The sequence below is a fragment of the Elephantulus edwardii genome, unplaced genomic scaffold (assembly GCF_000299155.1).
Source record: "Elephantulus edwardii isolate Elephantulus edwardi_28Jun2011 unplaced genomic scaffold, EleEdw1.0 scaffold00032, whole genome shotgun sequence".
In the NCBI taxonomy this organism is placed as follows: domain Eukaryota; kingdom Metazoa; phylum Chordata; class Mammalia; order Macroscelidea; family Macroscelididae; genus Elephantulus; species Elephantulus edwardii.
The window spans coordinates 2,459,399-2,475,374 of NW_006399782.1; the positions used below are offsets into that span (position 1 = coordinate 2,459,399).

At 46.7% G+C, this 15,976-nt stretch overlaps 1 protein-coding gene across 1 annotated transcript; it reads left to right on the plus strand.

Moving 5' to 3' along the window:
- Positions 1 to 5,221: 5,221 nt before the first annotated feature.
- ZDHHC19 (zinc finger, DHHC-type containing 19) lies at positions 5,222 to 15,958 on the plus strand. The gene is made up of 8 exons (XM_006884294.1): positions 5,222 to 5,346; positions 5,682 to 5,803; positions 6,360 to 6,499; positions 8,047 to 8,219; positions 8,599 to 8,704; positions 14,788 to 14,873; positions 15,188 to 15,395; positions 15,875 to 15,958. Exons 1-8 carry the CDS (start codon positions 5,222 to 5,224, stop codon positions 15,956 to 15,958), a joined length of 1,044 nt encoding a protein of 347 aa, XP_006884356.1.
- Positions 15,959 to 15,976: the final 18 nt, after the last annotated feature.

A 15,976-nucleotide genomic window follows, 5' to 3' on the forward strand; every position in this document is an offset into this window, starting at 1 on the left:
TCTGTCATGATAGTTCTTATTGGCCCACAGGTGAGTGTTTTTATCTTCTTGGTGTTGAAATGTAATGCATAGTAAAGACTGTAGTCTTTAATCTTACACACCAAGTGTTTCAAATTCTCCTCACTTTGAGCAAGTAGGGTTGTGTCATCTGCATAATGCAGATCATTAATGAGACCTCTTTCAATCTTGATGCCACATTCTTCTTCACAAAGTCCACTTTCTCAGATCATTTGTTCAAAATATAGAATTAATACATATAAACACAGGGTACAGCCCTGTCACACCCATGTCTTCATTTTAAACCATGTGGTGTTCCCTTGCCCTGTTCAGATAACAGCTTATTGGTCTAGATAAAGGTTTCACATGAGCACAATTAGATGTTCTCAGATTCCATTTTTCTCAATGTTAGCCATAATTCACTGTGATCCATACAGTCAAATGTATTTGTATAGTCAATAAGACACAAATAGACACATTCCCAAAAGAAGGTGATCCAACAGAATGTGAAAATTATTGAATAATGTGCAAGTAAAGTCTTGCTGAAAATTCTTTAAAAATGGCTGAAACAATATATTGACAGGGAACTTCTAGAAATGCAAGCCAGGTTCAGAAGAGGTTGTAGAACTATAGATAACATTGCTGATGTCAGATGGATCTTGACTGAAAGCCAAGAATACCATAGAGATGTATACTTGTGTTTTATTGACTATACAAAGGCATTTGAGATGAATAGGAATTCCAAAACAATCATGCTCATACAAAAACTATACCCAAATTAAGAAGCTGTTTTCTGAGCAGGGCTAGGACACATGCACAGTTTAAAACCAGGAAAGATGTGATTAAAGACTGAATCCTTTCTCCTGGCCACTCTGTATGCTGAGCAAATCAGCTTGTTAAAAGTGAAGAAGACTTGAAGCACTTAATACAGAAGATCAAAGACTATGGCCTTCCCTATGGATTACATCTCAACATCAAGAAAACAAAAATCCTCACCACTGGACCAATGAGTATGCTCGTAATAAGAATTCAAATGTGTACATACTTTCTGGAAAACATTTTGCAAAAGAAGTGTTAACTATTCACATCCATTGAGCTTAAATACAATCATTAGGAACCTATCCTAAGGAAATATAGATACAGGCAAAACATTTTTCCCTAGGACTTAATTCCATTATTATTTATTATAGTGGAAAAGCAACGTGTTAAACAGTGTTGTCCCAAAATCCTTGTTCACCTGAAACTTGTGAATGTGAGCTTATTTGGAAAAAGTCTTTTAAAATATTGAGTTAAGAAGAGGTCCCACTGGGTTAGGATCCCCTCTAAATCCCATATGACTAGTGTCTTACAAGGAAAAAATTTGGGAACAGAATCTGAGACACATACAGGAAATGTCAAATGAGATTTAATGGCGACTGAGATTAGAATTTTGTGACCTCAAATAAAGTGACACTATGCATTATTTGGACCACCAGAATCTGAATTTGAGTCCCAGACTCAGAAAATAGCAGCATCTAAAAGAACTGTCAGTTATTCTCTCTAGCAGAACACCCCTGTAGGCTTGTTGTTGTTATGTGCCATCAAGTCAACTCCAACTCATAGTGACCCTATGTACAACATCCCTAAACCCTGCTCTATCCTGTGCCAATCTTATTGTCTTTGACACGCCTACCTGCATTACCCCAGTCACTGAATCAATCCATCTCATCGAGGGGCTTCCTTTCCTGTGCTGTCTCTCTACCCTCCCAAGCATAACATCCTTCTACAAGGACTGGTCCTTCCTTGCAACATGCCCAGAGTATGTCAGACGAAGCTTCAGAATCCTTGCCTCCAAGGAGCAGCCTGATTTCATTCACCCTCTCTAGGACAAACGTGTTTGTTCTCCTAGCAGTCATGGTATATTCAATACTCTTCTTAGGCACCACTCAAAGACATCAATTCTCCTTCTATCTCACTAGTCATTGTTCAACATTCTGACACATAGCAAGCAATTGTAAAGACCGTGGCCTGAATCGTGCTCACCTTAGTCTCTAGACTGACATCGTTGCTCTTCAGTACTTTGGAAAGGTCCCTGACAGCAGATTTTCTCAATGCAATCTGTCTTTTAATTTCCTGGCCACTGGTACCAACAGTATTGATTTTGGGGCCAAGGAAACTGAAGCTATTAACAATTTCAATCTCTTCATTGTCTATCATGATGTTGCCAATCTACCCAGGTGGTGAGAATCTTTGTTTTCTTGATGTTGAGCTTCAATCCATATTGAAGGCTGCAGTCCTAGACCTTCTGCACCAAGCGCTTCAGGTCCTCCTCAGTTTCAGCAATCAGGGTTGTGTCATTTGCATAACAGCAGACTGTTGATGAGTCTTCCTCCAATCCCGATGCCACATTTCTCCCCATAGAGCCATAGTGTCAAGTATATGTTGCCTGTTTAAGGAGCGATGCATTAGCTTCTCCTGCTGGGTCTGAGCTAGTGCAGCATGTGAACTACAGCCTCCCAGCTAGTCTGATTCCTGTGTAGATCAGTTCCCCTGCGCCCTATGAGCTCTCTCCCTACGCATGCTGGCAAATCAAGCCATCTCTGACTGGGTCCCCTGCCTGCACCATCCCCTGGACTTGAAGAGACATTGCTCCTGGTCTGGTGAACTGCCCTAAGCATCTGAGGTGAGCAGAAACTCCCTCCGGCTAAGTTCCCTGCTCCTTGACACCCTGCTACATCAACAGAAGGGGTATCCATGGCCTAGTACTACATATAGGACCCTTCTGCTCCCGTCAGTCCCTTCTCAGACAAGCCAGCTCTCGATCCTGCTGGACTCCCCACACTCCCATTAGACCAGCAGGGCACTGGCCCAGGCCAGACTTCTTGCATCCACTTATTAGAGTTTCTGGATTTTGTCATGTCCTTTAACTTTTCTCAAACCAATGAAAGCATTTAATGAGCATTCTTTTCAGTTCCTTCTCCAGAAATTCTAGAACCATTTCTATCTCTGAAAAAGGCAAACCCTTAAACAAGTGTTCCGTGTTTGTCTTGTGTTGACCATTAGAGTCAGCACACACTCCAGCAGTGTCTGTGAACACTGTATTAGCGTCATTTTGGGTTTTATGTGTTCTTCGGTAGATTATTTTTGAGGTCTGGGAATGATAAACAATATTTCCCATATAAGCTAATAGTAATTTTTGTTTCATGCCATTTTGGCTTACAAAAAGTTTTATAGGAATGTTTTGCTTTTTGGATTAGGAGGGGCAACCTGTACTGAAGTGGCCTGGCCAGCCCTGTGAGCACCTCCCCGGTGGGTGGTCTCCCCTAATCAAAGGAGATAATGCTCTGCATTCTACCTCCCTGATTAGCGAGCACAGCCGTCAGGTGCATCTGTTGGGCTCTCCCCGGCTGGAACTTCACTGGCTCCACGGCGCCCTCTAGGGAACGGCAGCGTTTCGGCCCTTCTCATCATTTTAGGACTCAGCCTGTGCTCAGTCACCATCACCACACCCTCATCTCTGCTGGGGCCTTTCGACACACTCTATTCTAATAATGTGGTGGACAGCATAAGAAAGGTACAGAGACGTTCAGAGATGGGGCACCTTCATTCCATATGTGGAAAGTGAAGATGAACAGAAACTTTCACCGAGAGGCAAGACATGATTTCTCTGTTGGGGTTCTGCTTGGTTAAGCATAAATGGAGTTAATTTACAGGATCCTGGGTGGCTTATAAAATGGTTGTGAGGGCTTGACACACTAGGTTGTGGGGTAAGCTTCTGGGTGTTTGAGTCAGACCCTCCAGCAGGTTTTCAGAGGCTGTTAATGACACAGGAAGAGACTGCATATCTTCCTTCCATGGAGCGGCTGGTGGACTTGAACTGACTACTTTGGTTTGGCTGTACAATTTCTTACCTGCTAATACAAAGAAGTTCAGAAGTTCAGTGGCAGAATAAAATGATATGCATCAGTGGCATGTTCTACAGGAAACATGGTTGTTTCCTCACATGATAAGTAGCCTTGAGTCAGGCAGTTCAAAGCTGGGACAGCGACTCAAATTTGTCATCAAATTCTGTCTGGTTAGCATGCTGACTCGTTGCCTGATGAAGCCAAGGTGGCATTCCCTAGCCAATGTCTTTCCCGCCTCCCCTTTCTCAATAAGCTAAAACTTTTCTAGAAACCCTCAGTAAACAACCACTACATCTCATTGGCCAGAACTGTGTCATGGAGCCAACCTTGGCAATAAGTAGGAATGATTCACCTGATCAGCTGGCTGCCCTCCCCCATGTCCACAACTGGGTTCTTGTAATAGCAGGAAAAAATGAAGAAGCTGTACTGTAATCCCAGAGGTGTGCAGTTCAAATCCACCAGATGCTCTGCTGGGGAAGGAGGGACAATCTCCTTCTGTACCAGTCAGATCTGATTTGACAGTAACACACACACAAAATAATAAATAAAATAAAATAAAGTAAAGTAAAATAAAATTAAATTAAATAAAAAATAAAATACAAGAGGAAATGGCAATGGAATGAGCATTGGGTGTGATTTGCTTGTTAGCAATGGGCCTCATAAGGTGCTTGGAATCACTGACTTACTTTCTTCTTGTTGTGTGCTGTTTAGATGAATCTGACCCACAGTCCAGTGGGTTTTCAGCAGCAGTAAGTAAACTGCAGGGAAGGAGATGGTCCATCCTTCTTCTACCGAACAGCTGGTGGATTCAAACTACATGCCTTTGGGATTTCAGTGCAGCTTCTTGGCACTGTTGTTGTGTACCACAGAGTCAGAACTGACCCACAGCTGACCCTCCAGTGGGTTTTCAGAGGCAGTTAATCGCACAGGAGGTGATTGCTCATCCTTCGCCTGTAGAGCAGCTGGTAGCCTCGAACTGCATATCTTTGGGAGTGCAGTGTGGCCTCTTACAACTAGGCCAGCAGAACTCCCTACTTCCTTGCTGTGTTTCTCTAATTTCTTATGGTCTCAAAGCTGCTCTCAGAGACAGAGCCTCTCAGCCCCAGCAGATAGCAGGCAGGGGTGGGCTTGCAGTTGGAAGTAGTGGTCCCTCAGAGCAGCCAGGGTAGACGGTGGATCCCCACCCCCGCCTCCTGGCTTCTGTGATGTCACACTGGAGCTTCCTTCCTTCAGCTGTTGGCTGCTCGGAGCTGCAGTGACCATGAGGCTCCAGGAGTCAGTCAGGGGGAGGGAGCCCTGGCGTGGCTCTGGTTTCCTCTGGGAGTTCCAGAGGCCCAGCCATGCCGCTCCTGAAGGATGCCATGCCCCCACCACAGGCCCCGCTTCCCTGGATCCTCCCCAGTCTGTTTGCTGCCTTCAATGTGGTGATGCTAGTGCTTTTGAGCGGCCTCTTCTTCGCATTTCCGTGAGCCTCTCATGGAAGTTTCCTTTAGAAAGACAGAAGAGTTTTTCATAGTATAGGAGAAATTCAAGACAGAAGAGGGGGTCAAGGAACCAGGAAGGGAGCTGTTTGGGGCAGTGGGAACAGAATGTGCAAAGGCACAGTGGTGGGCCTGGTGCATCTGAGCAGCTGCCAGCAGCTTGTGATGCTGGTGACAGCTGGCAGAGCTTCTGTGGGTCTGTCACCAGCCAGGGTACTCAGAGCAGGCCTGAGGATACTTGCTGGGTCTTGACCAGGAATACTGCCCCCAGGAGCTCCTGGTGGCTCCAGGTCAGGGCTGAGTCAGGCTCTGGCTTCAGTTGCAGGTGGCTGGCCCAGCACGGGGAGTGGGCTTTTCCTGTTGTTACGGGGGTCCTCTTTGCCCTCAGCTTCTTCTGTCTCATTTCACTCAACTTCTCAGATCCTGGCATCTTGCATCGAGGTGAGGTCTTGGTCCCCTGGGAGGAAGTGGTGGGACGAAGAGGGGGAGGAGGGGGACGTTCCAAGGGCTGGCACTGGGCATGGATGACTGGGAACAAGCTCCTCCCACATCCCTTCCTGGAGCTCAGTGCTCTCCACCCCACAGCCTCATTTTCTAGCTCTGCTCCTGGCATTTATCTCATTTCCCAAGCCACTGGGGTGCATACAAAGAAAATTCTGGGGCTTATTTAGCGTCTTTGGTGTGGAGGGCAGACAAGCAGGCTGAGGAAGAAGTCCAGTACTATACAGCTACTCTCTGTTCTCTTCTCCCTTTACTCTGTACACACCCCAAAGCAGCAATCAAGACCCCAAATGCTAAGAATTCTAGACTTGCTCTGGTTGGAGTTCCACCTCCTTGCTTGGCAGCCTCTCTGAGGGCTCAGCTGAGTGCTCAGTAGAGACCAGCATCCCCTTGCTCACCTTCCCCCACCTCTTTCAGTGCTCACTGAGGCTGTGTGGCTGCCTCTAAGGGCCCAGAGTGCATCTCACACTACCCCGTAGTCCTCTCCTTGCTCCAGGCTCGGACAATCACGGCCCTATGATGGTGCATGTGGTGTGGGTGAACCGCAGGGCCTTCCGCCTGCAGTGGTGCCCAAAGTGCTGCTTCCACCGCCCGCCTCGGACCTACCACTGTCCCTGGTGCAACGTCTGTGTGGAGGTGAGCACCCCATGTACCTGTGCCCACAGTACTTGGCCGGGACCAGGAGTAACGTTCACCCAAAAGCCCAGAGTGGCAGTCTGGGTAACCCAAGCTGGTGGTAGCTGCCTCTGAGCCAAGCTGTACCTGTTCTGGAGGCTGATTTTGCCCACACAGGTGCCAATATGTACAGAGTCACAACATCATGAGAATCAGGCCAGGAGAAGACACAGCTGCTGTCCAGCTCCCAGCCGCCTGACAGTAGATGGCCAAGGGCCTCCTGGGGTGAGGGGTGGGGCTGGCTGCAGGCTGGCCTGAGGAGCATCTCTAGGACAGCAGGCTGGATGAGTTCCTGGATTCTGAATGCTTATCCTGCCTGTGTCCTAGTCTACATGTTTACAAATGCACTGTGTACAGATTGACACGGTGACACAGCAGATGGACACAGATTGACAGAGTGATGGGCTCAACTGTGTCAGATATTTTGAGACTGGCACAGGATAGGCCAGGGTTCAGCTCTGTTGTTTATAGGGTCGCTATGAGTCGTACCCAAATTGATGGCACCTAGTAACAAAAACAACAGAAACTGTCTAAAGTGGTTCTTAGGAGAGTGAGGAAAATATGCATTAATGGGAGGGAAAAAAACCCCCTCAACCTTTGTGTAAATTTATTGTGTTACAATCACAATAGAAAAGAAAACCAACATGGTTCTCAAATCTCAAGAAGCTTACTGAGCAGTGGTGTTACTATTACATGGATGAGAATATGGAGGCCTGAGGAGATGCTATGCTCTATCCGAAGTATCACCCAGGGAGCTCTGATGGCCTAGTGGGTAAGAAGATGCACTGCCAACACGCAGGCATGTGGTTCAAATCTATCAGCTGCTTCATGAGAGAAAGATGGGCAGTCTTCTCCTCTGTGATTCAGCTGAGTCATTTCTGTCTCAATGGCACCAAACAACAATAACAAGTTACACCTTGCAGAGCCTCCCAAAAGATGAGGTAGTCTTGGTCCCTTCAGTGCCTGCCTACAGCTGACCTTGTGACCCATAAACACACCAGCCTTCCTGACTGTGGCTATTTGCCCCTGGGTTGGGAGGACCTGTGAATAGGGCCCGGGGCAGGTTTGAGGTAACCTAGGGAACTTGGAAAATGAAAGGGAGACCCTCAGAGAGGTGGAATGACACAGTGACCACCATGGTGGGCTTGAGCATGACATAATGAAGGTGGCCCAAGGTGGGCAAGGCTCAGATCTACCGTTCCTAGGGCCCTTATGAGCCATGGTCAACTGGACGGCACCTTGCAACAACAAAGGAGCCTAGAGAAGGCCTCACACTTTTTTGGGGGGGGCGTGGGCCAAGAAGCCTTGGGGTACAGTGGTTATAGTGGTTCACCTCTAACTAACATGTCTGGAGTTCCAAACCACCTGCTGCTCGGAGGGAGAAAGATTTCCTAAAGATTACAGCCAGGGAACCCTGTGGGGCAGTTCTGCTCTGTCCTCTAGGGTCACTGAGTCAGAATCACTCAGCGCTTGGTTCTTGAGGCCTGACCTCTCCCCCCTTCCCCCAGGACTTTGACCACCACTGCAGGTGGGTCAATAACTGCATAGGTCACCGCAACTTCCGCCTCTTCATGCTGCTCATACTGTGTCTGTGCCTCTACTCAGCTTCCGTCCTGACCACCTGCCTGGTCTACCTGGTGCGCATGATCCACTTGCCCTTCTCCATTGAGAAGGCCATCACGTATCCATTCGGGCCCATTGGACCCAAGAAACAGGCTGTGGGGGTGGGAGGGGACTGAGGGAGGTATTGTGGGAGGTGGGTGGAGTCAGGGGAGAGGAACCTTGGGGGGATCAATCTGGGTTGAGGGAAGGCCTGGCGGTGGGTCAGGCTGAGGAGAGAGAACAGAAATGAGAACAATGAAGGGTTTAGGACCTAGTAGGGTCATAGAAGCAGGTGGAAAGGTGGGAGGGGACCTGGACAGGCGGCTGCAGCAGAGGGGCGAGGTTTACCTGGGCAGTGGATGGGGAGAGTTGAGTGGGTGAGACGAGGAGGGGGCGAGGTCTCAGGAGGAGGCGTGGCCAGGAACAAGTGTGGTCACCGCTCCTTAACCTGCGTGCAGCATCCTGGTGGCTGTGCCCACCACCGGCTTCCTGGTGCCTCTCTGCCTGCTGCTGCTGATCCAGGCCATGTCGGTGAGCGCAGGCAAGCGTTCCTACGAGGGCAAGGTACGTGGGCTCTGGACCTTGGGCCCCAGAAATCAGACACCTTGGATCAGGCCTCCTCAGTTTCCTCGTTCCTGATGACGGCCTGGCCTCCACTAGATTTAAGTTACAGCTCGAATCAGCTTCCTCTTGGAGGTCAGTGGTGTCACCTCCCGTGGCACAATCCCCTTGTGCCAGGCTGGCCTCGTGTCTGGTATCTTGAAGCTACATCCTCCGCTCATGTGGGTGAGGAGCTTGACAGCAAAATACCATCCGCCAGACACTACAGCCTGTGAGCGCTGAGGGAGGGAGGTCTGTGCTGAGTCGTGTAGCACATGGTCCTAGATGGAATGGAGAGATAGGGGTGGATGTGTGATTTAATGGGTTTGGAGGAGCAGAGAGGAATGCATTGTTGGTGGTGGCCACAAATTACAAACAGGGAAGTTTGAAAGTCTGGGGGATGCCACTTTAAAAGAGGAAGGAGCACCTTATCCAGGTCATGATCTTTCCAATAACCTGCTATGCATCTGGGAGCTGGACAATGAATAAAGATGACAGAAGAAGAATCAACACGCTCGAGTTGTGGTCTTGGTAAATAGTACTGAATACTCCATGGACTGCCAAAACAACGAACAGACATATCTTGGGGAATGCAAAACCAGGGTGCTCCTTAGAGGCAAGGATGGTAAAGTTTCATCTCACTTCATGATTGGTGGGGAAAAGATTGAAGTTGTCATCAATTTAGTTTTACTTGGATCCACAATCAATATCCCATGAGAGCAGCATAAGAAATCAAATGATGGAGCTCTGATGGCCTAGTGACAAGAAGCTGTGCTGCAATCCCGAAGGTATGTGGTTTGAATCCACCAGATGCTCCATTGGAGAAGGAGGGTCAATCTCCTCCTGCACCAGTCAGATCCGATTGGACAGTACATACACACACAAAATAAATCAAAGTCTTAAAAAAAAAAATTCAAAAGGTGTGTTATGTTGAGAAAATATGCTGTTAAGGATCTTGCCAACACTAATGAGCAAGGATATAACTTTAAAGACTAATGTGCATCTATTCTAATTTAAAATTGCTTATATCTAAAGTTGGACCATAAAAAAAGACCCCAGTGCCTTTGAATTGTGATGTTAGAAAAAGTATTGGATACACCATGAACTGCCAAAAGAGTAAACAAATCTGTCTTAGAAGAAGTGCAACCACAGTATTTTTTTAGAGGCAAAGATGCTGAAACTTAGTCTTGCATACTTTGGCACTTTGTGAGGAGGCATCAGTCCTTGGGAAGAAGTCATTAGTTTGAGAGAGAGAGAAAGGGTTAGCAGAAGAGAGGAAGATCCTCGGGAGCTGAACTGACACAGTGGCTGCAACAATGGGCTTCACTGTGATGGAGCTTGTGAGAACCGCACAGTTCATAGGGTCACTTGAGAGCGCCTAACAACACAGATTGTTCCAGCACTGTGTGCTGAACGGTCTTTCCTTCTTTGAGTTGTTGTTTCATGGTTATGAAAAAAAAGTCCATTGATAATACATATATATGTACAAAAGCATCAAAAGAAGATGGAAGGAATATAGTAACATAATATCAAAAATAATTTGATCATGCTGAACTGGTTTAGGAAGTAACACATAATCAAGAACCAGTGGTACTGGAAGAAGTGAGAAGTATACTGAAGGGATTGGCAAAAACTAAGTCTGCAGGAACGGATGGAATATTGATTGTAGTGCTTCAGAATGTAGATGCAGCCCTGGATGTGCTCACTCATTTATGCCAATAGGGTTGCTATAAAAGTCGATTCAAAGGCACCTGACAACAATGTGGGGAGAACTCTGTTTTTTCACCACCATCATTCTGTGTTTATACAGTTAGTCTTGAAACCAACTCATAGGAATTTTCCAACTTTGTTCTCCCCTAAAGAGAAGTTCTTTTAGCTAGTATCATTCCTTTGCTTTTCTATATAAATTGTAGAATTGGCTTGCCAATTTTCATTTAAAAATCTGGGTGTTTCATTGGTATTGAGTTGAACGTTTGAGGAGAACTGGCATTTGAATAGTATTGAAGCTTTCGATCTATGAGTACTGTCTACTTCTTCATTTTGTTAGGTCTTCATGGATTTGTCTCAGCAGTGTTACATAATTTTTACTGTTGTTGTTGTTGTGTACCATCAAGTCAGAACCAACCCAGAGTTGACGCTTCTGTGGGTTTTCAGAGGCAGTAAATCATATGGGAGAAGATTGTCCATCCTAATCCTTCATCCTTTCTCTCAAATGGTTGATTCAAACCATGTGCCTTTGGTTTGATAGGGCAGCCCCTTACTTCTAAGTGACCAGAACTCATTCACATAGTTTTTAGTATATAAATATTGCTTATATTTTATTATATTTGCATCTATGTCATGTTTTAGTACTATTTAGATAAAATTCCATTTATTAGGGGAAAAACCCCAACCCAATGGATTTTTGTTTGTTTTTGTTGTCCCCCCTTTTTGTTGTGTACCGTTGAATCAGATCCAACTGAGATTGCCCCTTCTTCTTCAGCAGAGCATCTGATGGATTCGAACCACATGCCTTCGGAATTGTAGCACAGCTTCTTGCCACTAGGCCACCAGAGCTCCCTCTCAGTGGGTTTTTGTATGTTGATCTTGATTACCACAGTCTTGCTAGTGCCACTTATTCTGATAGCTTTTTTTTGTTTGAGTCTTTGGAATTACCCATGTAATGGATAATATTGAGATAATGTTGTCTGGTTTTAAGGACAGTGTCACTTCCTTGACAAATCTGTATGTTGTTATATATCATTGAATTGAAACTGACTCATAGCTGAGCCTCCAGTGGGTTTTCAGAGACAGTAAATCGTACTGGAAAGGAGTGCCAATTTTTCTCCCGTGGTGGATTTGAACTGTCCTTGGCTTGCAGTGCAGTTCTTACCACTAGGCCACAAGACTTCAGCATTCAATATGGATTATATCTCAACATAAAGAAAGCAAAGATCCTTACCACTGGGCCAATAAGCAACATCATGATAGATGGAGAAAGGATTGAAACTGTAAATAATTTAATCTGACTTGTATCCATAATCAACACCCTTGGTACCTATTGTCAGGTGATCAAAAGATACTATTGCTTTAGGCAAGTCCATTGTTAGGGACCTCTCCAAAATACTGAAGAGCAATGATGTCGGTTTGAAGACTAAGGTGTGCCTGATTCAGTTCATGAGCTTTTCAATCATTTGTTATACTTCTGAGAGCTGGACAATGAATACGGATGACAGAAGAATTAAAGCCTTTGAACTGAATATCCCATGAACTGCTGAACAAACTGATATGTCTTGGAAAAGGTGTTCCTTGGAAGTGAGAATAGTGAAGGTTCATTTCTCATACTTTGAACATGTTGCTAGGAAAGGCTATTCCTTGAAAGGGATAACATGTTTGGAAAGGTAGAGGGTCAACAAAAGAGAGGAAGACCCCCCCAGTGAAGTATTGACACAATGACTGCTACAATGGGCTCAAGTGTATCAGGGATGATGAGGATGGCACAGGACAGGACAGGATTCAGGTCTGTTATTTATAGGATCACTATGAATTTCACTCAACTTGACGGCATCTAATAACAAGAGGCCAGCAGACTTTCCTGTGTGGCGCTGTGTTGGACCTCCAGCAGAGTGCTGAGTGAGAGTGGTGTGAGGGGACGTCTTTGCCTTAAGCTTGTTTGGGGAGGGCAATGACATTGCTAAAGGCTGATTTAGGCAGCATTGAAGAGGAGATAGTCACTGAAAGAACAGAGGAGCCTTCTCAGCCCATCTCCTCTCTTTCCAGTCACCAGTCACTACCACACCCTGCTCTGGTCCCAGGACTATTTACTCAGCTCTTTCCCCCTGTGGTCTGCCTGCCCTTCTCTCTCCAATTTCCACCCACTTCAGCCTCTCCTGGGCAGCATGATCCCTTCCCACATTCTCTGGTTCTTCCAATGACAGGTCAGGCTACAGGCCTGGCTTCCCTTCACTGAAGAGAACGGGGCACCCAGTAGAGGATTTCTACCCTCAAGGGACCTGATTCACCAGGCAGGACTCTTCTCCTACCTGCAGTTCCCATTTCAGTCATTCTTGACATACCATAGCCTTCATCCCTTCCCTCCTCCCTTGACCTCTTCTCTCTCATGTAAAGGCTGTTGAGAGTCAGGACTCTGGAGCCACAGCACATATGTTCAGATCACAGATCTACAACTTATTAGCAGAGATCATGGATATGCGACTGAGCTGCCTGGTTACTCGGGTTCCCTATTTGTAAAAAAGGGCCACATTGACAACTCTTTGTGAAACATAAGAATAATGGCTGGTACAAGCGTTGTTGTTGTTATGTGCCAAGAGTCAATTAAGACTCATAGTCTTAAGTGCCCTGTGTGTCATCTGGGAGGAGGTATCAGGAGGATGTGGGGCGTGTGGGAATGACAGGGAGCCTGTGGGCTGCAAAAGAGGACACAGGATGAAGACTTCCCTAGGACTCCTGGAACAAAGCCTACAAATTGGGTGGCTGAACACAACAGGAGTTTACTGTCTGACAGTTCTGGAGTAAATTTGGGGTGTCAGCAGTGCTGCCTCTAAGGCTCTAGGGTAAGCTCTTTTTGTCTCTTCCAGCTTTGGTAGCCCCAACTGGTCCCTTCACTTAGCCACATCTTTTACTTGTACCTCCATCTTTGCTCACCTGTCATCACCTGCTGTCTTCTCTCTACCTGCTCATGTCTCTTCTCTTTTTCTAAACTTTTTAAAAATTTTACTAATTTTAATGAACATTTACAGAGATTTTGGATTTTCATTTATTCATTGTTGCATTTTTCTCCCTGTCCAAACCCCCACCCCTGCCCAGTTTGTTCTTCTCTTTGAAAAGGAAAAGAAAAATTCTTTCATTGGTATACAATCCCCCCACACCCCCCACACCCTGAGTATACTCTACTCTGCAACCTTCATTCTGGACTCTTGCCATGACCATAATACCCAATCATATATCACTTTTAAACAGTTCTCTCCCTCATCTGTTTCAATGCAGATAATTTATATACACAATTTATCCAATTTTTCTCAGTCTCCCCCCAACCCTGATACAGTCCCATTCTACAACAGTGGCACTATGCAGTATTTATCCTTTTGTGACTGAGATGTTTCACTCAGCAAAATGTCCTCCAGGGTCACCCATTTTGAATAATATTTCATGAGTTCCTTGTTTTTCAATGCAACGTAGTATTCCATTGTGTGAATATACCACAGCTTCTCTATCCATTCATTTGTTGATGGACACTTAGGTTGTTTCCAACTCTTTGCTATTTGTGAACAAAGCTGCAATAAACATGAATGTCCATATATCTGCCTGGGTGGCAGTTATGGTTTCTTTAGGGTATATTCCCAGTATTGGAATTGCTGGGTCAAGTGATATATCTATTTGCAACTCTCCGAGAGAGCGCCATACAGCCTTCCATAGTGGCTGCACCATTTTACACTCCCACCAACAGTGAATAAGGTCTCGTCTCTTTTATAAGGACACCACTAATATTGGATTAGGGAGCTCTGGTGACTTGGTGATAAGGAGTTGCACTGCCAACCCAGAGGCATGTGGTTTGAATCCACCAGCTGCCCTGAGGGAGATAGAGGGCATTCTCTTCCTGTGCAAGTTACTGCTTCTGAAAGCCCACTGGAGACTCAGCTATGAGTTGAGTCTGACTCGATGGTACACAGTAACAACATATTGGTATAACTGCATGTTAATTGGTAACATCTTCAAAGACCCTATTTCCAAACAAAGTCTCATTCACAGATAAGGGGTTGAGGTGTTAGAACTTCAACATGTTTTCATGAGGACACAGTAAATCTCTAGTGAGGGGACCCTGAGAAGCAGCAGCGATAGATGCAGTGTGAGCTTCACCTGGAGAAAGCTGCTCAGGAGTGGGGTGGCGGCTGATTTCCCTGGAGCTGGGAAGGAGGAGGCCTCACCTGGGGGCCCTTCCTGTCATTCCCCCAAGGTTTTGCTGCAGTCCTGGGCTAGGATCATGGCTCAGAAAAAGCCAACGACTCAATCCTGCTTTCTCTGAGACCCTCTCCCTGTCTCCACCACAGTGCCAATACATGCATGGGTACAACCCCTTCAACCAGGGCTGCGCCACCAACTGGTATTTATCCTTCTGTGCACCGCTGGGACCCAAGTGAGTCTGCAAACCAGGGTCCTGGGGGTGATGGGGTAGGTGAGGCTGGCTCCTCTCTCCTGGCCTCTCAGCATATTTTTTTGGCTCCTTTGTGGGTTTTGTCCAGAACATAGGGGAGTTTCCTGGAACCTTCCTTCTTGTCTCTTTGGGTCCTTTTCTCCAAGGAATGTAGGGGGTGGGGGATGGGAGCAATGCAGCCTGGATGTGACTGGCTTTGGTTCCTTCTAGCACCCCCCCCCCTCCCGCGCTCAGGGCACCATGGGGCCCAGGCCAGGGAGAGCCACAATCCCTTGCACCTGGCCTGTTGTCCTCAGGTATATGGCCAAAGCTGTGTGTCTACAGAGAGTGGTGGGGAGCAACTGGGTGTTCCTGCAGAACCTGCACAACCCAAACTGCGCTTCTGCACCTAGTCCCCTGCCCATGCCTGAGCCTGAGCCTCACCTCCAGCCCCAAAGTTCAAACGTCTCCACAGCAAGCAGAAGACTCCCAGGGAATGGCTTGTCTTCTTCGGCTCTTCAGGAGGTGAGAGAGAGGAGAGAGGAGAGAGGAGAGAGGAGAAAGAGAGAGAGAGAAAATGTGTGTGTGTGTGTATGTGTGTGTGTGTGTGTGTGTGTGTGTGTGTGTGTGTAGCTGGCATCTGCAGGCTGTGCAGATGTTTAGGCGGACCAGACAGACACAAAGGGACTATGGATCCCCTGGCCTCCTCTGAACCTCAGTTTCCTTAGCTCTTCATGAGATAAGACTAGTGCAGCAGTTTATAATTTCAGGAAAGATGATTCCTTTATTTAAGGGAAAGTTTTGCTCTAAAGTTCGATCTAGGGAGCATATGGAAGCGGGGCATTAGAAGTGTATATGGGGGCGTCCACAGCCCCTTGAGGTTACATTGTGTGGCCCCAGCTATCCCCTTGCTGTGCTGGGACCTGAAGTTTCTTGCTCCTCTGAGGGTGGGCTGTGAGTTAGGGGCAGGGCTTGGGGTGGCCTCCAGCTCCCTTTGTGTTTAGCCCCCTGCCAGCCCGGTGCTGCCCCTGCTGCCTGAGGCCCCCGAGCAAGCAAGGGTCGGCATTGTTCGCATCTCTTCACTCTGAGACTTTCCAGGACCACTT

Excerpts from the sequence above, each read along its gene's own strand:
- ZDHHC19 (XM_006884294.1), top strand. The coding sequence starts at position 5,222 with ATGCCGCTCCTGAAGGATGCCATGCCCCCACCACAGGCCCCGCTTCCC. Across the intron at positions 8,220-8,598 it reads TCCATTGAGAAGGCCATCAC|CATCCTGGTGGCTGTGCCCA; the intron begins GTATCCATTCGG and ends ACCTGCGTGCAG. Across the intron at positions 15,396-15,874 it reads CTTCTTCGGCTCTTCAGGAG|CCCCCTGCCAGCCCGGTGCT; the intron begins GTGAGAGAGAGG and ends CTTTGTGTTTAG.